Raw genomic sequence first — 23,332 nt, 5'->3', positions numbered from 1 at the left:
GCAACAGGAGCCCTAACAATGGACTCCTGTCTGCCATTACGTAAGCTGATTAGGCCCCGCCCAGAGGCGGAGCCTAATCGGCTTGCTGTCAGTGAACAACTGACAGTTCCAATACATTGCACTACATAGGTAGTGCAATGTATTAGAACATCAAACAAATAGTTGGACATTCAAGTCCCCTAGTGGGACTAAAGAAAAGTGTAAAAAAAAGTGTAAAAAAAGTAAAAATAAAAGTTGGAAAACATACAATAAAAGTTTCAAATAATAACACAAAACACAATCGCCCTTTTTCCCTTATAAGTCATTTATTATTGAAAAAAATAATAAAGCCATACATATTTGGTATCGCTGCGACCGTAACGACCTGAACTATAAAAATATTATGTTATTTATTCCGCACAGTGAACGCCGTAAAAAAACAACTCAAAAACACTGCCATAATGACTGTTTTTTTGGTCACTGTCTTCCAAAAATTGAAATAAAAAGTGATCAAAAAGTCGCATGTATCCAAAAATGGTACCGATAAAATCTATACCTCGTCTCGCAAAAAAAACAAGCCCTCACACAGCTCCATCGACGAAAAAATGTAAAAGTTATGGCTCTCACAACTTGGCGACACAAAAAATACATTCTCTTTCCAAAAGTAATTTTATTGTGCAAAAAGTTATAAAAAAGTTCTATAAATTTGGTATCGCCGGAATCGTACTGACCCGCAGAATAAAGGTAACATGTAGTTTATAACGTACGGTGAACGGTGTATATAAAAAAAAAAGTGGCACAAGCTGGGCATGACATTTGACACTGAATTGGCATATCTAGGGAAACTATTTAATTTGTACCTTCCGCAGCGCAATCATTTATGGAAAAGACACGTGGGGTGAAGATGCTCACTACACCTCTTAATAAATGCCTTGAGGGGTGCAGTTTCCAAAATGGGGTCACTTCTCAGGGGTTTCTTTTATTATTTCACATCAAAGCCTCTGCAATTGTGAACCAATACTTTATAAGTCGCCAAATTAGGCCTCAATTTTACATGGTACTCTTTCACTCCTGAGCCCTGTCGAATGTCCAGGCAAAAGATTAGGGCCACATGTAGGGTGATTCTAAAACAGGGAAACACCACATAATAATTGAGAGCTGTCTTGTTATGGTGGCACAAGCCGGGCACCACATATTGGCGTATCTAAGGAAAAATTCCCATTTTCATTCTCCCACCTCGTGTGCACACGAATTTCTGCAAAACACCTGTGGGGTTAACATGCTCACTACACCCCTAGGTGAATACCTTGAGGGTGTTGTTTCCAAAATGGCGTCACTTCTGGGGGGTTTCCACTGTTTTGGTCCCACATGGACTTTGCAAATGCAACATAGCGACCAGAAACCAAATGCAGCAAAATCTGTACACCAAAAGCAAATGGCGCTCCTTCCCTTCTGAGCCCTGCCGTGTGCCCAAACAGCATTTTACGACCACGTGTGGGGTATTGCCGTACTCCAGAGAAGTTGCTTTACAAGCGTTGGGGTTTTTTTTTTCCTTTATTTGTTGAGAAAATTTAAAATTTGGAGCTAAAGCTACGTCTTATTGAAGAAAAAGGATTTTTTTTATTTTCACTGCCCAATTCTAATAAAATCTATGAAACACCTGTGGGGGCAAAATGCTCACTACACCCCTAGATGGATTCCTCAAGGGGTGTAGTTTTCTCAATGGAGTCACTTTTTTGGCGTTTTCACTGTTTTGGTACCTCAGGGGCTTTGCAAATGCGACATGGCCTGCGCAAACCATTCCTGCTAAATTTGAGCTCCAAAAGCCAAATGGCGCTCTTTCCCTTCTAAGCTCCGCCGTGTGTCCAAACATCCGTTTATAACCACATGTGGGGTATTGTTTTACTCGGGAGAAATTGCTTTACAAATATTGCGGTGCTTTTTCTCCTTTAGTCCTCGTGGAAATTAGAAAAAATTAGCTAAACCTACATAATCTTTGAAAGAATGACGATTTTTATTTTCACGGCCTACTTCCAATAATTTCTGCAAAAAACCTGTGGGGTCAAAATGCTCACTATACCCCTAGATAATTTCCTCAAGGGGTGTAGTTTCCAAAATGGGGTCACTTTTGGTGGATTTCCACTGTTTTGGCACCGAAAGAGCCCTTGAAACCTGACATGGAGCCTAAAATATTTTCTAATAAAAAGGAGGCCCAAAATCCACTGGGTGCTCCTTTGCTTCTGAGGCCGGTGCTTCAGTCCATTATCACACTAGGGCCACATGTGGGATATTTCTAAAAACTGCAGAATCTGGGCAATAAATATTGAGTTGCATTTCTCTGGTAAAAACTTCTGTGTTACAAAAAAAATAGAATAAAAATGAATTTCTGCAAAAAAAAAATGAAATTTGAAAATTTCACCTCTACGTTGCTTTAATTCCTGTGAAACGTTTAAAGGGTTAAGAAACTTTCTAAATGCTGTTTTGAATACTTTGAGGGGTGAAGATTTTAAAATGGGGTGACTTTTTGGCGGTTTCTAATATATAAGGCCCTAAAAGCCGCTTCACAACTGAACTGGCTCCTGTAAAAATAGCCTTTTGAAATTTTCATGAAAATGTGAGAAATTGCTGCTAAAGTTCTAAGCCTTGTAACGTCCTAGAAAAATAAAAGGATGTTCAAAAAACGATGCCAATCTAAAGTAGACATATGGGGGATGTTAATTAGCAACAATTTTGTGTGGTATAACTGCCTGTCTTACAAGCAGATACATTTACATTTAGAAAAATGCAAATTTTTGCAATTTTTCACCAAATTTTGGTGTTTTTCACTGGTAAATATTGAATTTATCGACCACATTTTTCCACTATCATAAAGTCCAATGTGTCACGAGAAAACAATCTCAGAATCGCTTGGATAGGTAAAAGCGTTCCGGAGTTATTACCACATAAAGTGAAATATGTCAGATTTGAAAAAATGGGTCTGGTCCTGAAGGCCAAAATGAGCTTGGTCCTGAAGGGGTTAAAGGATTTAGCTCCTCACACAAACCCTTCAATACAGGAGCTGTCTGATCGCCTTGCGTCTAAGTTACCACCACCTGATCATATCCCCTACAGCGGCCACTACAGGTGAAATGTAGTATTACATGGCGGTCTTTCAGATGATTGGCCATCTATGGAATATATGGACGGCCAGAGGTTTTCCAGAGCCACTGCTTGTTAGTGCCGCACTGCCCTTGCTCATAGAGGGGGTTACCAAGTCTTTATGAAGTCCAATCACCCTCTAAACCAGAGCGGGGAATCGCAGTCAGTCACTCTGGCTGACTCGGTCTATGTAATACATAGACAGCCATTGGTGGAGGGAACGCATGTTGGATATTTTAGTATAATTATATTTTACGCACCTTTGTAGAAATACATTGCATGTGATTTCGCACTGCGATCACATTGGCACTATAATCTCAAGCCTTATATAGGAAGCGGATGAGTAACCCGGGCACAAGATAACATGACAGTTTAGTGCAAACACTCAGCCAGGGTACATGCCCGCCAAGCCTACAGTTAGATTTGCTCCAATATGAACCAGCACCCATAGGGGGCGCTATTTGGATTTTTCTTATGGTCCCGTTGCTCCATGCATACATTTTATTTAACGTTCCTTAATATTATCAGGCAAATACAATACTGAAGAAGGAAATTTTCTGCCTGTAATTGCTTCACATTTCCCTGACAAAAGGTAAAGCTGAACAGATGTCAATAATTAAAGCAAATTAATTAGTACCGGTCAGACAAGCTGAGCCTTGAATTTTCCTTCTCATTACTTGAAAACCTGCATCTCATTATATGAAATGTACTTTGTCTAATGAGCACCTTCACAGAGAATGGAAAATTGCCAAATGTCAAGAATCCTCAAGAAAAGTAGTTATCACAGCGACGACGACAAAACAATGAACGTATTGCTGGGAATTAAGGCGAAGAGGTTTGAGGAGTTTATCCCGTTATTAAGACACCGAGCAAAAATTTTCGTTGTACAGAAAACCGCTCAATGTAAGGAATTTATTCCGAACCATTTACGGCGGGTTCCTAAGTGATAACATTTCCGCACTTAACGATGAATCACAAATTCCTGGAATTATCACCAATTAAAACACTCAATGGCGTGAATTTAGAACTTGACATTGAGTTACCGCCGATTTCCTAGGCCGCGTTCACACGGCCATAATATTGACGCATGTTGGCGTGCCAAACCTGGACCTCCCACTAAGCCATAAGATGGGATCTAATATGGATGCCGATTTTCTTCATAGAGGTCAGTCCATAATGAAAGGATATTGGCCGATATGACCGGTTTTGAGGCAGAAAATACATTGGAACGCCCGTACCGAGCAACAAACGGTAACACGGTCAAAATCAATGCACCTTTGTGCAGTTTGTACATCCCTAAAAAGCGCCATATGGTACCACATTTTTATATAGGTGCGTACACGGGGCCTAAGTGACTAAAGGAGCAGTTTTTCATAGGCTGACAAAATGGTAATCACTAACGATCGTTTCTTCCGGTCAGGTCATGAGACTGCCAGAGGAGAGCTGCTCTGGCTCATAAAAAAGGGTCCTGAGTGGGGGAAGTCCACCCTTAATGATGTCCATATAACAAGGCATAAGAACAGGGGTGGTCCTGTCGAAACCACCCCAACAACTATTATCGTTACACATGAACGCAGGAACAGACTAAACAGAGTTTGTAGTCAGTAACCAAGGAGACACATAGGTCTGCATATGAACTGTATACACTGAACGACAAGTAATTTTTAATTAAGACAATTAGTAAAGTAGCTTAAATTTTTATTTTAGGTTTGTATATTTTGCATATTTTTGGGACCTTACATTAATATTATCCTAAATGTTTGCTCTTAGGTACAGCTCAGATGTGTGTGTCTATATAAATATCCAAGAGACAGAATAAATACAGGTGTCACAGAGAATGTCACGAGAGGAGACTTTTTCCTGTGATATGACAAAGGTCTAACCTTCTCATATAAAGCCCCAAAAGATCCATAGTGCAAAGGAATGGTCTGGTTTTAAAAAAAAACTATTTTCAAAAAACCCTATTAGGGAATTCAGAGTTAATAGAGAAATTCCCATAATTCGGGATCAACATTAATAAAGCCAGAGCATAAAAGTGGCTACAAAAAGAGAATCCCTCTTTCTGGAGGACCGGTCACGTCCATACATTGTACAGACAACACATTGATTTCTGAGTGTAATGCCTCATTTCTCCTGTGGAGGCACTGCAGGAAAATTAAATCCCTGCTGCCAGGTTCATCCACAGATTATAGCGGACCACTGGGCGTCCCAGCACCCTGTGACTAGATATTTTCAGGTTACTCTTTACGGCATTGTTAAAAGTGGACAACCCCTTTAAATTTCTGAATACGTGTCCCAATTGATCCATAGTAAGTGACGTTTTTATCAGCCCAAGTTATTCACATAATAAAGAGAATATAACATAAGAAAATATTAAGCAACAAATGATGTGTGGCCTATAATATAATTTTCTTCGAAACGCGTTTCGGGTCCACAGTGCAGTTAGATGTCAGTTGAAAAAAATCTGGATTTTTTTTGTATATGGACTATGTTTTTCATTCATCACCAGCAGCACAGATCTAATAGATTGAGAGTCTCCAGTTGATCTATCGGCTGGTTCGTATCAGACTTGGTGCGGGTAAGCAGTCGGAGGATGACATTGTGCACGGAAACATTGCTGGAATCACTTAAGATGCTTCCTAGCACATGCCTCATCTTTTCCTGTAACCTTTTAATTACAGAAGGAAAATTATTTTCTCAATTAAATTGTGATTTCTAAATTAATCCCTGCGTTACGGAAATTACGGGCTTCTTTAAAAACACAATCACATTAATAATAGAAAATGTTCTGGTGCTCAGTGGGAAGCAATTTAGCAATATTTGCCTGAAGACCCATCAACATACATTACACAGAAACATTTATCTTCCAGTCACTTCTGTTAAAGGGGACAGAACTGTAATCTGCTGGTGAAATGTAGCGTAATCCCTGACATCCAGTATATATATATATATATATATATATATATATATATATATATATATATATATATATATTTCTATGGTTACAGACTGTATTGGTTTCTGTGTACGGATCGTACTGGCTGTACCCATACTATTGTTGTATACATATGAAGGTTATTTGTCATAGATACATATATAAAAAAATTGGTATGTTCCATCGGAGGATTTATTTCCCATAGCTTAGATAGCGCCAACATATTCTGTAGTGCTGTACGGATTGTCACTATTCACACCAGTCCCTGTACCCATTGGAGTTCACAATCTCAAAGAAAACCACTTTCAGAAAGGAGCCACTATTTTTGCTGGGGAAGCCGCAGCCAGCTAGGCATTCTCCCTGCAGTGGCCTCTGCAGGGCAAATGGAGTATTACATGGCGGGCATTCAAATGAATGGCCCGTCAATGTAGTAACACATGAACGGCTCAAGTCCGCCAGAACAGGAGCTCCGTTTTGGCTCATTGAGGGGGGTCCTGAGCCAGGAAAGTATCGTCCACATCAACTAGATTTTTTTCTGCCATTTTTTTACTGCAATTCAAAAAGATAAAGCAGGTATTTGACTGGTTACTATGTCCAGCACAAATGTCTAAATGTTATAATAAAAAGGTCCAATGAATATCTGTAGCCAAGATGCCATCAATATGGAATCAAATGACCCTTCCTATGGGTCGCCATGGGCCCATGGACCCAATACTTACAGAATAGTTGCTCGATTGGGCCCAGACATGAACAACAAGGTTATTATTGGTTAGAGCTATGATATACAAATGTAAGACGACAAACCTTTTTGAATTTTGCGATGAAAGTTAATGGCGTCCACCGAGGCTGTAACAATGTTTGTTTTGCAGTGTCGAGCTGCTACGATCCCGGCCACTTCATCCATTAGTTTCATGGTAACACCTAAGAAGAAATAAAAATGAAAATATTTAAATAAATAAATGTAACCTTGTAGGGTCTGAGTGGGCGGAGCATAACACGGGGATTCAAAGAACACCAAGGGGAAAATCACTGTGTCATGCTCCGCCCCCACAGTCTCAGCACTAGGCATAACACAGTGTATAGGTTTTGTGTAGGAGTTCCTTTAAGGAGCTATTCCAGGAGGCCCTATAGGTTGTATTCATAGGAGCAGCATTGCTTACTTACTTTTTTATTTTTCACGTCCATCTACAATTCCTTTCACTGCACCTTTGAGTTACCTATAGCACTGATCATCCTGATCTACCCGTTTCATGAATACAACGCCAGAACAAAAGAACTGCCAAAACGAATGTGCTCTGTCCATAAATCTTATTCATGAAAATAACAGTAGTGTCGCCCCTGATACTAGCATCACGAGCATAATCCAGTAGCACTTTGTCATCTTGACATGTACTGCAGGCAGTAGCCCTGGTCAGTACATATCCCATGATGCCTTGCCCAAGCTCTACATATGGATATGTGGCCAGATCACATCTATCAGTAGCTATAGTAGAATAGATCATTCCAAATTGTGAGCAGAATGCTGGTGGGCCACAGATACAGTTCTAAGGCACAGGAGAGGATTCAGACTGCGCGCTGTGCAGCAGCATGCATGCCACAAGCTGTATACAATTTCTGCAGCAATGTAGAAAGGGGCACAGCTGATTTACAACAGAGATAAGAAAATGTGTGCTTGTCACCAATTCCATTCCTGGATTTCCGAGACAACAACCCCGGGTCATTCTGCCAGATATTTTGTTACCCAGATACCTACAAGAGGCAGCAGGGGCACAAGATATCGTGATTACAACTGAGAATCGATATGGCAAATTATGGTTTTTACAGTGTCCCTATCATGGTATCTATCAAGTACATTTTAATATCACATACATTTCATTAGCAGGAAAATTGCATTATTAAAAGAAAGAAGATTTTTTTTTCTAATTTAAAGTTAATTGGTTGCGAGTAAACGTCAGTAATTCAGCGAGTGCTGTAGCAGAGCTGATCTGACGGAGAAGGATAATGTGCAGATTGTGTGTGACAGTCTGCAGATCCATTTCACACCTCAGCTCGTCACAGGTAGTATGCAAAAATAGTCATTCCAAAAACACCTTAACAAATCAGATCACAGTGCCAAGAATATTAACCGCTTCCCGGCTGAGCTTTCTCCTGACAGAATGATAAATCGCTGCTGCTCCATGTACATATTACCATAGGAGATGGAAAGACATCATGACGTTAATTTATTGAAGACCATCTAATTCACATGGTGTATGAAATTGACACGACACAAGGAAGACCTCGGAAAACACAAATAAAGAAGAATCGGAATTCTATGCATTTGTAAGAATTGCAGAAAAAAAAAAAAAAAGTTAAATCCTTTTAATCTAATAATTCAGAAAATCTGACAATCTGACTTTCGTGTCTTCCATTGAATTTCAATATAAAGCAGGAAATGAGACTGCTCGGATTATAAAACATATAGTAGCAGAGTTTATTTTGGGCGGTCTTCCTGAAAATTCCCTACCCTGACAAGCAAGTTTTATATACTTTTCTATGAAGGTCCGATAATCCAGGAGGGAAATCGGTGTTGCCCATTGAATCCAATCAACTGTCTGTATTCATTTACTAATTCACATAATAAAAAAACCAGCAAGAATCCTATAGTTTTTTTAAAACCACTGTTCCCATATATCCGTGCTTTATATAAGTGCACCCCTACCCCGGCTGTACTCACTTTGTCAATTTACTTTTAAATATATTTTATTCTAATTTCCGGTGCAGCCGTAAAGTTTAATGCAAAGAGAATTATTTTAGAAACATCTGCACGGAATTTATTACAATATTTAATCAACGATGGAATGTTATTTGCAGAATGTTAAGATCCAGCGTTGGCCTCCATGTTTAGAACTGCAATAAATCTATCATTTCTAAGCACAGTGACGGTCAAGGGTCTGAGAATATTTTACAAGGGAAAAGCCACTGAAGATTTTCCCATCAGTCTCCTATTCATGTTAAGACACTTTTCCCCTTAAAGGGGGTTATCTCATCCCAACAATCCCACTTCAGATTGATTCAGCGGATGACCGTAGGTCTGGCTTCAGAAATCACCAGCGATCAGAAGTTACCGCCAGGTAAGATGCGGAGGGCCATACAATTCCCCTGCAGCGGCCACTAGAGGGAAAATGTAGTATTACATGCGGCCAGTCAAATGAATAGCCGATACGTAAAACAAGGCCAGGCCGGGACTGAGAAAAAGAGAGGGAGAGAGAGACTCTTTGTTGGTGGCTCTCCACTCTCGATAATAGAGGGAAGTCCAGAGCGTGGGACCCCCGTGTATGATGTCCATATGCCCTAAAAGTTCATGCAAACAGAGGTTGTCTCTGGAAAGTCAGGTCCCCGAGATGTCTCCTTGTGCAGAGTTTTGTTCTACCTCTTAGTCCTAGTACATAAGCCAGTTATGTAAACCTGCCATTACATTTATGAGCCAGGAAGATCAGGATGAAGAGTGCCTCTAAAAAGCAGAATTCTGCAGTCCATTAAATCTGTTATTTATAAGGAAACAGCGCCACCTTTGCACATGGATTGTGTCTGGTATTGCAGCTCAGCCCTCTTCACCTTAACACAGGCCAAAAAGCAGACCTATTTTTCTAATCTCAGATCCTTTTTTTTTTTTTTTTCATCAATCCACAATTGCAATTTATGGGGGTCTCCTGGAATAGATTGCCAGCCACACCACCCATTTAGCAGTGCCATGCCCCAGTGACACCATAATAGTCCCATGCAAATGAGTCCCCATAACAACACCATTCAGGGTCAGATCAATGTGAAAGCCTCTGGACAAAACATTGAGGTTTTTTTCCATGGAAAACCAGGTTGAAAAGCCTAAAAATATAATTAAAATGGCAAAATAATACAGCACCCTAATAATACCACCATATAGTGCCTAAATAAGAGTGATATCAAATATCCAGATAGCAGTGCCCTTGTCCTGGGTTTAGAAATATATCATCCTAAGCCATGTGGTGGAGATGGTGGGGACCTCAGGGCATTTGCCATCCCTATTATCCAGCACGGATACCATGGCACTATTCTCCAGAGTGCCAGCCTCAGTGCCCCCAATGTAATCCATGTTGCTTTCTAGAACACGTCTTATTGGGTAATGCTGCCGTTCTAACTACAAACCAGACAATACAAGGGCAACTCAAGATGCCAAAATCTGGATCTGCTAGGAAAACTTTAAATTGTTGGCATATAAATATCAGCTACTGTACCCAGAAACACTGAATCCCCAGCAGCTGCATTGCAGTCTTACATTAGTTCTGTGAGGGTGGAGCGCTCCAGAACTTGTACGGAGCAGAATGTATTGTTACACTCTCCGCTATTGTACTTCTGAATGTTTCACGATCAGTTATTAGTTACAGAGATGTCCCAGATGTATGCTGTACCGGATATACCAACATCTGTGTATCATTGTGGGATTAGGTTGAGCCAACTGTGTGTCAGGAGTGTATAATAAAAGGAAGAAAAAAAAAAAAGTCTGCAGGGTCATAGATCCCACAGTATCTGAATAGTCAGTGCAACATGGGAATAAATATCTGGGGGTAATACGATTATATATATCTAAAGAAAAACAAAAAATGTCTTAAAAGGGGTTGTCCTGGATTAGAAAAAAGTGGTCTTCTTTTTACCCTGAAAAAAGCACCACTCATCTATGGGCTGTGCATGGTATTGCAGCTCATCCCCATTAAAGAGAACTCTTGATATTAACATTCAGGAGTCACATGGTAATGATAATATACTGTATTATTTTTTTTTTTTATAATGGTTGGAGCTCTTTTGTGCCAATACAAAGCGACTAATCCCCTGCATAGCTAGAGATAAATGTTAAAATTCTAGCTTTCTGGAGACACCACTAGAGGGAGCATAGGAGCTTACTGCATACTACATTGAACTGAATAATACAACAGTATGCAGTAAGCTCTTAAGCTCCCTCTAGTGGTAGCAGGAAGCAGCCATAGTTTTATTATTTAATGCTAAGACTTTGCAGGGGATTTGCAGCTCTATCAGTAAAATAGAGCTACGACCGCTATAAAGATATATTAAGAAGTTAATCAGCAGAGATTACTGTATCTGAGTATTGACATGGTGTGGTGGACATCACTTGTAAGGTCACAAACAGACCTGGTTATCTAAAGAGATGTCTAATTATCACATTTAAAAAAATAAATAAAAATCTATGGTTACCCACAATTCTCAGCCGCAAATGAAGAGGATAAGGGTAGAACAAAGGGGCCAGAGACAAGACAATCTTCAGACCTGGAACGTCTGCAGTGAAGGACAAGCGCAGCAATATCTTCATTTTTCTTTTTTTAAGGCGCTCTTTTTCAGTTTTCGTTTGTGACATGTCCAGATACACCGTAATCTTATATATAAAGAAAATCTTGGCAGCTCTTGGTCCTTATCATATTTCGAAGATGTCTCTGAAGAAACTCAATTCCCTGAAGCCAGCACATCAATATTAGATGATGACAATCTTACCGTTCCAGCCATCAAAGGAGTGGAAGTGAATGGCGGTATCTGTCAGGTAGAATCTGCTGCTAATGACCAGTACGTTTCACACGCTTTACCATCTAGAATACTGGCAAACGTGCAGAATGTTACTTTCTTTCCATCCCGTTAGCTTTTTTTTTTTCGCTTCTGCTACAGTGTTTTAATTGTATATAAGATGTCAAAACCACAAAGAGCCTGAGCCATATCTTACAGGGGTTGTCCCTTATTTTCTTTTGCTGGCCTAAAATTAGGATCCTCAGGTCCGACCCCATGACCCCCACCAATAAGCAGAACGAAGGGATCGCTGGACCGCCCCTAGATTGTTTATCCAATGGTGGCTGTTCCGGAAACAGTCTGTGCTGCAGTACCAGTCACAGCCACACTCGTATGGATCTTGCAGTGCCTAGATAAACATTGCAGGGGCAGCGATGCTCACTAGAACGCCTTGGCCCCTTTGTTCGCTAATCCGTAGGGTCCTGTGGGTCGGACCCATGAATCATGCTTTGAAGGGCCATCCATTTAAAAAACTTTAGGTTACATGCATACGTTGTGTATTTTGCTGCAGAAAATACGCACCAAAACCCAGGTAAAAACCACACCAGATTGCACTTTTTTGATGCAGTTTTTACGTTTTTCATGCGTGAATCGGAGCGTTTTCATGCTGTGGGTTTTGCTGCGATTTTTCTCAGAACTAGCCAGATACAATTCGGAAGCGGAAACGCAAGATACATTGACATGCTGCGGTTTTTTCAAATACGCACCGCAGGTCAATTTACGTGCCGAAAAATTAATGTACCGACCTGCCGTCCATACCGACCACGTGTCGCGTCACCACAGCAAATAATCATGGCTCCCCCCCATGATGATGTACCGCCCATAGTGATTACACCATGGTAGTCATTATTGGCAGCCGTATTCATGAGACGTTAACCGCATGGCTATAACATCATGCACCACAGTAAACAGAAAACTGGGAGAAGCAGCAGAATGCCCTACGAGCTGCTACAGTAAGGGGTTAATAAATACAACTAGAACAAGGTACATTCCTTTGGCTTTCGTACTTAGAAAAAATAAAAAAGCAAACAAAAAAAACCAAACAGTTAATTGGAAAGATACGGCCCCAAGACCACTAGATAATATTAAAAACATGTGTGTACATCTTTAAGCGGGTTACATGGCACAGTACGGCTGTGAGCCCTTATATACCTTTCTAAGCCTTCAAGGGTACCGATCATTACAAAAAAAATACAGCCACTTTTTGGGCGGCTGTAGATTTCTATTAAATATATTTCTTTTCCGATATGATTACTGAATGGGCAAACGCCGTCTCTCCCTGGTTTGATGTTTGCCATTACTTTGTTGTAATTCTCTGCTGGCCTCACATCCCACAGAGATACAGAGATGTGCAGTATACTGTCAATCAGTTGTCTCCGCACTTCTGCTCCCCCTCCCCTCTCACAGCATGCCGCCTTCTCACACAGAGTTAGGGTCCTTTTACACGGAAAGATAGATTGCTAAAACGAGCGCCGATCGCTAATATGAGCAAGTCATTAAAAGCTATGTACACCTTTGAAAACATACGTACACACACACACATTATATATATATATATATATATATATATATATATATATATATATATATATATGTGTGTGTGTGTGTTTGGTGCAGCTTTGTAATTACTTTTTGTTAAAAATTATTTTTACTTTTTGAGATACAGCCGCTTTGTATCCTGTATACAGAGCAGCTGTATCTAGCGCTGAAACCTGTAACATACGTACACACACACACAATATATATATATATATATATATATATATATATATATGTGTGTGTGTGTGTTTGGTGCAGCTTTGTAATTACTTTTTGTTAAAAATTATTTTTACTTTTTGAGATACAGCCGCTTTGTATCCTGTATACAGAGCAGCTGTATCTAGCGCTGAAACCTGTATCTGTCAGGTCAGTGGGACTGATGGGTTCAGTGTCAGCGGGTCCTGTGTCTCTAACATGCAGGATCAAGATATTACCGATCACATCTAAGTATCTCAAAAAGTAAAGAATTTTTAATAAAATATATTTAGGAAGTTGCACAATTCTATTTTTTTTTAAAACGATGTCAAAGGTGTACATAGCCTTTAAAGGGGCTTTCAAACTAAACATTACTTCAATTTAGTTTTTTTAATAAAAGGTAATTACAAAGTTGCACCAAACGCATTGATACACGGTTTTATAAAAAATAAATAGTTTTCAATGGTGTACATAGTCTAGAACACTTGAATATTCAGGTATTTTCTCCAGGAACATTCGTGCGGTTTCCGGTAAATATAAGGACATGATCGTTTTTAAGTCAGCATAAAAGATGCAACCAATGACAAAAGATCGAGTAAAAGGCCCTTAGTGGAGAGAATCTGAAGCCGCATCTCCCTCCTCCCCAGCCTCCCTGTATTCCATTAAGGCCGAATTCAGACAACTGCAGTATACGTCCGTGTGACGGCATTACAAACAACGGTCGTCACGCGGACGCATGTATTTCAATAGGGCCGTTCACACGGCTGTTTCAATGGACCGTGTGAAGGGTCCGTTGACACATAGAACATGTCCTATTTTGTTCCGTTTTCACAGATCCCTCCATAGACTCAAGTCTATGGGGATCCGTGAAGACGGGACCCACACGAGTGCATCTCGGATATGAAAAACTGCTATTTTTCACTAGTTCGTGTGAATCTGGTGAATTTTTTGAGGATTCAGGAGGTTTCTAAATAGATAGATTGGATAAATAGATAGATATGAGATAGATAGATATGAGATAGATAGATATGAGATAGATAGATATGAGATAGATAGATATGAGATAGATAGATATGAGATAGATAGATATGAGATAGATAGATATAGGATAGATAGGATAGATAGATAGGATAGATAGATAGGATAGATAGATATTATCCTATCTATCTAAGACACAGGATTCTGAAACTTTGGAAACTTTCATTTTTAACATGACATTTTTGGCAAACACTCAAACGTGGCTGAACTGAATAGAACAAGCTGTTGGTTGCAGTTACGGGAGCTTAGAAATATTCCATTAGAACAGATGTACGACATGTGGTTCCAGTTATGTGACATTGATTTCTTTTTTGTTTCAAAAGGTCAAATTTTGTCCAGCATTGGAAAATATGATTATTCCGATGACTAAACCAGATTATTGCTTTATTCCGCCTTTTCATTCCCAGAAGTAAAGATAAGCCTGTAATGTGATAATTATAGGAGACACCCTATATTCTACATAATAGGGGCGTGGGGGATGAAGGAGAGGGTGGCTGATTCCATATCAGACATGGATTGCTATAATAGAATTGTTGTAAAGGAACTGAAGATGGAGGAAACACATAAAACCCACCTCAGGTCAGTGATGGTCAACCGGACACATTCTGGGGACCGCAAATGCTGCCCTGGACTCCACCATAGGGCCACACATCACATTCAGCCACGTCAAGGGGTAAGCTAAATACATATGGAGGCAACACGGATCTGAAGCATATAATAAAAAATAACCCATACATAGATACATATTGAACTTTGTTATGGAGGCACTCTGGTGTTTTTACCATCTCCAGAGGAGAAAACAAGGGAGCTCTGCTGTTCCTTTTGGTTGGGCCGATCACTCAGGGTACAGGAGCGCTCATGTCCGATCATTATCCTGGGGAAGACAACTGCACCATATGCATTTGCCTACCCCTCGGGTTTAGGATCCAAACAAACATCAGGCACATATGGGCCACATGCCCCCTTCCGGGGCCTACAATTGGGCATCACTGCCTTATGCATTGTATACAAAACAAAGCCATGTGAAGGACACTGTAAGGCGGCACACAAAGTCCCTACAGTTCTATATTGCTTCTAGGAAAGAGTGCCTCCATAAATACTTCAGGTGAAGGAAGGGGATACAGATTAGTGAAAAAAAACAAAACTCTGTGCCTCCGATTCCAAACAGACATTACTTTTTTACAGTATGGGCCTATAGTGCCTTTATTATGGATTTTGTCCAACATGCATCCGTTATACAGCCATGTGTATAAACCCTTAATATGGAATGAGATGTTCACCTTATTTGAATGTTCCCCTTTTATACTTGTAGTACCACTTTCCACCACTGACGGCAGCAAATTTTTATTATATGCAGCATAGGAACAGCAGCCTAACTGTAGTCTGAAATAGAACGTGAAAGATGAATCTTTGAGATCCAATAACTTTGGCATTTAGACACCCCCATTAATGGTGCCTTTTACGTTTCAATCAACAAGAAAAGCTTAACATGAACCCAGTTTTTGTAAAATAAGGGGTACAAGTCCTTTAAAAAATGGAAATGCCTGGTTTGTGCATTATGACTGTAATGGAAGGAAGAGTTGAAGGAGAAGAATTCACATGCAACCCCTGGGCAATGACATCATTTACTGCACCAGGTAGTGGCGGATACCAAAACGGGGCAATTAAAAAATGGTCATAAGAATAATAAGTAATTAAGATTAGTAATTAGTACGTATGTGTAATCCGGCCACGTAGCCTGTAGAAAAAGGCCTCTACAATCTCTTCTTAAAATGATTTTCTGGATCCTTATAATTAATGGCCTATCCTAAGATTGGATGGGTCCGACTCCCGGCACCCCCGCTGACCAGCTGTTTGAAGGGGCTGTGGCCCTCACTTCATTGTTTACACTGCTCCGTACTTTTAGTAGCGGCTGCTCCAGGCGTTATAGCTCAGTCCCAGTCACTTGAATGCTAAAAGCACAGAGCTGTGCCTTGTAAACAATGAAGGGGATGCACCGAGGGGTTCAGAGAGTCGGTCCCCCACAGATCCAAAATTAATGGCCTATCCTAAAAATAGGTCATCAATTTAAAGAAACTGGAAAATCCCTTTAAGACACCATTAACTGGTTGCCGACACAGGACGAGTATGCTCGTCCTGAGCGGCGAGCACTTCGCGTATTAGGACGAGCATACTCGTCCTGTGTGACAGCCGTCCCTGCGCGCGTCTGTGCGCGCGATCGAGAGCGGGGCAACGGCTGTAATACACAGCCACGGCCCCGCTCTGACAGCGGAGAGAAGAGAAACATCTTCTCTCCGCTGTTAACCCTTTGAACGCCGCGATGACAGCTGATCGCGGCGTTCAAGGAGAGGGGACTGCACATTGATCGCGTCACAGAAAATAACTGTGACGCGATCAAAGCCCATAACTCATATGGCCAGACAGCCCAGGGTCCAGTGAAGGACCCCAGGGCTGTCTGAACATATTTCCTGTTGTTAGGACATACTGAGGTATGCCCTAACAACTGCCTGTGTACGATCAGTAACAGGCTAATGTACAGGCATATAGATCTATGCCAGTACATTACAGTTACAAAATAAAAATCAAAATGATAAATCCCTTTTTGGGATTAAAAAAAAAAGTTCAATGAATGTAAAAAAAAAATAATGGTAAATAAATAAATAAAAAGTAAATAAAATACACAGAAATACACATTTTTTATAATAAATCAACTTTTTAAAATATAAGTCCCAAAACATGAAATAATATTGACATATTTGGTATCGCCACGACCGTAACAACCTGTACAACAAATGTAGAACATTATTTATGATGATCGGTGTATGGTGTAAAAAAAATAAATATTAAAACTGCTGCACAACTGCTTTTTTCTGCATTTTATGAAAAATTTATAGAAATGAAACGATAATGTATTTGTACCAAAAAATGGTACGTACATAAAGTACAACTCGTCCCGCAAAAAACAAAGTCTCATACAACTACGTCGTACAAAAAATAAAAGCGTTATGAGCGTCGGGATGCAAAGAGGGAAATGTAAAAAAAATTGCTCTGTCCTCAAGGCTAAAATTGGCCGTGTCCTTAAGGGGTTAATAGGGGCTGTACAAGATTAAAAAAAAATCAGGTCTGCTTTCTTTCCAGAACAGTGCCAGACCAGGCCACAAGTTGTGTGTGATATTGCATCTCAGTCCTATTCGCTACACTGAAATGGAGCTGCAATACCAGACACAACCTATAGACAGGTGTGGCGCTGTTCTGGGAAGAAATCAGACATGATTTTCTAAACCTGTTCTACCCCCTTTAAGTTAGCCATTGAGGCATATTTCTAAACGATGTCGGGACTTTGTCAAATTAAAGTCTCAAAACACTTTGTAAGTAATTATTATCTAAAGCAGCACAGGGTCTTCATATCTAGATCATTCCCCAAAACAAAATCTACATTTGTCATTTAATAATGTACTGTGGCTATGACTCATGTTCAATTATCCCTCCCAGAGAAGCAGAAAGGAAAAAATAAAAAAAACAATTAAAAAAAATAAAATACTTCTAGAAAAGATAGGAAAATAAATAAAACAATACCCATAGGGATTTCTAAAATGGAATAACTCCCTAATAGAAAATGGATTGGATTTTATTAGATATTATGAACATGTTCTATATATAAACCCGCAAATATATTCCATTTTGAAAAGTGGCCTTTTTTTAAATGACTGTCTGGAGATGTGTAATTAAAGCAGAGTAACTGCTTGATAATGAAGGGTTACTATGGAAACTGATTTTATTTTCACCATAAAGAGCACGGAGGCTTCGGTTGTAGGTGCTCATGAGAAAATAAAATGATGTCATTACATCAGCAAAAAAAAAAAAAACTAAAAAAAAAAAATACAAAAATATTTCCGATGGGCTCACTGAAATGTGTTCATGTTGTAGGTACAATAAAAAAAATAAAAATAATAATATGTAAGTAAATTATAGGTCCATAAATTTTTTTACAAAATTTGCCAAAATTTGTTTTTTAGAAAAAATTAAATTTTGAATTCTTAGAATAAAAAATAAATATAAAATTATAATAGCAATAATAGGAACCAGTTCAGGACCAGTGTATTTTTCTGACAAGAAACCAGGTGCTTTTTTTTTCCCTCAGGCTTTATTTTTTTATTAGTATTTTTTTCTTTGTTTTTGGGGAAATGGAAAAAAAAAAGTGTCTGTTTTTCAAATTATAGCACAATGTTGGACTTAAATCAATCAATATTTAAAGTGTGTTCCCCTTTCCATTACGTCATTTTGATACAGAGGATGCATAGTTTTGGGTTATCACTGTGTTTTGCTTTGTTTGTTCTTTTTTGACACTATATTGTCCTTTTTTTTTTTATCTTTGCTTTACTAAGTTAACATATTGGACCCCCATTATTCCGCCTTTTCATTCCCAGAAGTAAAGATAAGCCTGTAATGTGATAATTATAGGAGACACCCTATATTCTACATAATAGGGGCGTGGGGGATGAAGGAGAGGGTGGCTGATTCCATATCAGACATGGATTGCTATAATAGAATTGTTGTAAAGGAACTGAAGATGGAGGAAACACATAAAACCCACCTCAGGTCAGTGATGGTCAACCGGACACATTCTGGGGACCGCAAATGCTGCCCTGGACTCCACCATAGGGCCACACATCACATTCAGCCACGTCAAGGGGTAAGCTAAATACATATGGAGGCAACACGGATCTGAAGCATATAATAAAAAATAACCCATACATAGATACATATTGAACTTTGTTATGGAGGCACTCTGGTGTTTTTACCATCTCCAGAGGAGAAAACAAGGGAGCTCTGCTGTTCCTTTTGGTTGGGCCGATCACTCAGGGTACAGGAGCGCTCATGTCCGATCATTATCCTGGGGAAGACAACTGCACCATATGCATTTGCCTACCCCTCGGGTTTAGGATCCAAACAAACATCAGGCACATATGGGCCACATGCCCCCTTCCGGGGCCTACAATTGGGCATCACTGCCTTATGCATTGTATACAAAACAAAGCCATGTGAAGGACACTGTAAGGCGGCACACAAAGTCCCTACAGTTCTATATTGCTTCTAGGAAAGAGTGCCTCCATAAATACTTCAGGTGAAGGAAGGGGATACAGATTAGTGAAAAAAAACAAAACTCTGTGCCTCCGATTCCAAACAGACATTACTTTTTTACAGTATGGGCCTATAGTGCCTTTATTATGGATTTTGTCCAACATGCATCCGTTATACAGCCATGTGTATAAACCCTTAATATGGAATGAGATGTTCACCTTATTTGAATGTTCCCCTTTTATACTTGTAGTACCACTTTCCACCACTGACGGCAGCAAATTTTTATTATATGCAGCATAGGAACAGCAGCCTAACTGTAGTCTGAAATAGAACGTGAAAGATGAATCTTTGAGATCCAATAACTTTGGCATTTAGACACCCCCATTAATGGTGCCTTTTACGTTTCAATCAACAAGAAAAGCTTAACATGAACCCAGTTTTTGTAAAATAAGGGGTACAAGTCCTTTAAAAAATGGAAATGCCTGGTTTGTGCATTATGACTGTAATGGAAGGAAGAGTTGAAGGAGAAGAATTCACATGCAACCCCTGGGCAATGACATAATTTACTGCACCAGGTAGTGGCGGATACCAAATCGGGCCAATTAAAAAATGGTCATAAGAATAATAAGTAATTAAGATTAGTAATTAGTACGTATGTGTAATCCGGCCACGTAGCCTGTAGAAAAAGGCCTCTACAATCTCTTCTTAAAATGATTTTCTGGATCCTTATAATTAATGGCCTATCCTAAGATTGGATGGGTCCGACTCCCGGCACCCCCGCTGACCAGCTGTTTGAAGGGGCTGTGGCCCTCACTTCATTGTTTACACTGCTCCGTACTTTTAGTAGCGGCTGCTCCAGGCGTTATAGCTCAGTCCCAGTCACTTGAATGCTAAAAGCACAGAGCTGTGCCTTGTAAACAATGAAGGGGATGCACCGAGGGGTTCAGAGAGTCGGTCCCCCACAGATCCAAAATTAATGGCCTATCCTAAAAATAGGTCATCAATTTAAAGAAACTGGAAAATCCCTTTAAGACACCATTAACTGGTTGCCGACACAGGACGAGTATGCTCGTCCTGAGCGGCGAGCACTTCGCGCATTAGGACGAGCATACTCGTCCTGTGTGACAGCCGTCCCTGCGCGCGTCTGTGCGCGCGATCGAGAGCGGGGCAACGGCTGTAATACACAGCCACGGCCCCGCTCTGACAGCGGAGAGAAGAGAAACATCTTCTCTCCGCTGTTAACCCTTTGAACGCCGCGATGACAGCTGATCGCGGCGTTCAAGGAGAGGGGACTGCACATTGATCGCGTCACAGAAAATAACTGTGACGCGATCAAAGCCCATAACTCATATGGCCAGACAGCCCAGGGTCCAGTGAAGGACCCCAGGGCTGTCTGAACATATTTCCTGTTGTTAGGACATACTGAGGTATGCCCTAACAACTGCCTGTGTACGATCAGTAACAGGCTAATGTACAGGCATATAGATCTATGCCAGTACATTACAGTTACAAAATAAAAATCAAAATGATAAATCCCTTTTTGGGATTAAAAAAAAAAGTTCAATGAATGTAAAAAAAAAATAATGGTAAATAAATAAATAAAAAGTAAATAAAATACACAGAAATACACATTTTTTATAATAAATCAACTTTTTAAAATATAAGTCCCAAAACATGAAATAATAATGACATATTTGGTATCGCCACGACCGTAACAACCTGTACAACAAATGTAGAACATTATTTATGATGATCGGTGTATGGTGTAAAAAAAATAAATATTAAAACTGCTGCACAACTGCTTTTTTCTGCATTTTATGAAAAATTTATAGAAATGAAACGATAATGTATTTGTACCAAAAAATGGTACGTACATAAAGTACAACTCGTCCCGCAAAAAACAAAGTCTCATACAACTACGTCGTACAAAAAATAAAAGCGTTATGAGCGTCGGGATGCAAAGAGGGAAATGTAAAAAAAATTGCTCTGTCCTCAAGGCTAAAATTGGCCGTGTCCTTAAGGGGTTAATAGGGGCTGTACAAGATTAAAAAAAAATCAGGTCTGCTTTCTTTCCAGAACAGTGCCAGACCAGGCCACAAGTTGTGTGTGATATTGCATCTCAGTCCTATTCGCTACACTGAAATGGAGCTGCAATACCAGACACAACCTATAGACAGGTGTGGCGCTGTTCTGGGAAGAAATCAGACATGATTTTCTAAACCTGTTCTACCCCCTTTAAGTTAGCCATTGAGGCATATTTCTAAACGATGTCGGGACTTTGTCAAATTAAAGTCTCAAAACACTTTGTAAGTAATTATTATCTAAAGCAGCACAGGGTCTTCATATCTAGATCATTCCCCAAAACAAAATCTACATTTGTCATTTAATAATGTACTGTGGCTATGACTCATGTTCAATTATCCCTCCCAGAGAAGCAGAAAGGAAAAAATAAAAAAAACAATTAAAAAAAATAAAATACTTCTAGAAAAGATAGGAAAATAAATAAAACAATACCCATAGGGATTTCTAAAATGGAATAACTCCCTAATAGAAAATGGATTGGATTTTATTAGATATTATGAACATGTTCTATATATAAACCCGCAAATATATTCCATTTTGAAAAGTGGCCTTTTTTTAAATGACTGTCTGGAGATGTGTAATTAAAGCAGAGTAACTGCTTGATAATGAAGGGTTACTATGGAAACTGATTTTATTTTCACCATAAAGAGCACGGAGGCTTCGGTTGTAGGTGCTCATGAGAAAATAAAATGATGTCATTACATCAGCAAAAAAAAAAAAAACTAAAAAAAAAAATACAAAAATATTTCCGATGGGCTCACTGAAATGTGTTCATGTTGTAGGTACAATAAAAAAAATAAAAATAATAATATGTAAGTAAATTATAGGTCCATAAATTTTTTTACAAAATTTGCCAAAATTTGTTTTTTAGAAAAAATTAAATTTTGAATTCTTAGAATAAAAAATAAATATAAAATTATAATAGCAATAATAGGAACCAGTTCAGGACCAGTGTATTTTTCTGACAAGAAACCAGGTGCTTTTTTTTTCCCTCAGGCTTTATTTTTTTATTAGTATTTTTTTCTTTGTTTTTGGGGAAATGGAAAAAAAAAAGTGTCTGTTTTTCAAATTATAGCACAATGTTGGACTTAAATCAATCAATATTTAAAGTGTGTTCCCCTTTCCATTACGTCATTTTGATACAGAGGATGCATAGTTTTGGGTTATCACTGTGTTTTGCTTTGTTTGTTCTTTTTTGACACTATATTGTCCTTTTTTTTTTTATCTTTGCTTTACTAAGTTAACATATTGGACCCCCATATAAGGTGACCCCATTATAAGTAAATGGGATTCATCTGGACCCGTTTGAAAACGGAAGCCTCAGAGCTGACAAAAAAAAAAACTGTTTGGGCTGTTTTCATTGACAACCAGCAGAATTGACATGTGGCCCTTTAAATGGGTCTCCCAGGGAGAGAAAAAAAACAAAAACATAAATTTTTCCCAAAAATGCTGAAAGTATGTTGCGCAGCCCAATTTCTTTAAATGTTACAAGGGCCCACAATTCGTTGATAATAATAATCACTAACATCGTAAGAATAAAAATCTATTAATATCACAGACTTTATTTAAAATGTAAAAATGATGAATTTATTCCGTGTTTGGTGCTAGGACAGAAATACAGAATTACCCACAATGGCATGTGATTGCAGCGGACCAGTAATCAGTCATCTAATGATAATCTTCAGCAGATCTTCCAATTTGAAAAAAAAAAAATTCACAGTGCGATTCTCATAAAAGGCGAGAAAAATTGAACATGTG

General features: G+C 39.2%; 1 protein-coding gene across 6 annotated transcripts in view; it reads right to left on the bottom strand.

The window, feature by feature from the left end:
• The window catches only part of ACOT7 (acyl-CoA thioesterase 7), a 129,479-nt gene that overhangs the window by 26,322 nt on the left and 79,825 nt on the right, over positions 1-23,332 (bottom strand). For all 6 annotated transcript variants that reach the window (XM_075839452.1, XM_075839456.1, XM_075839455.1 and 3 more), the window contains one exon: positions 6,857-6,973. In XM_075839452.1, the coding sequence (XP_075695567.1) occupies positions 6,857-6,973 (117 nt within the window). The remainder of the gene's footprint in view (positions 1-6,856; positions 6,974-23,332) is intronic.

This window comes from Rhinoderma darwinii, chromosome 10 (assembly GCF_050947455.1).
Source record: "Rhinoderma darwinii isolate aRhiDar2 chromosome 10, aRhiDar2.hap1, whole genome shotgun sequence".
Classification (NCBI taxonomy): domain Eukaryota; kingdom Metazoa; phylum Chordata; class Amphibia; order Anura; family Rhinodermatidae; genus Rhinoderma; species Rhinoderma darwinii.
The sequence above is the reverse complement of the archived record's forward strand: the minus strand, read 5'-3'. Positions and strand labels throughout refer to the sequence as shown.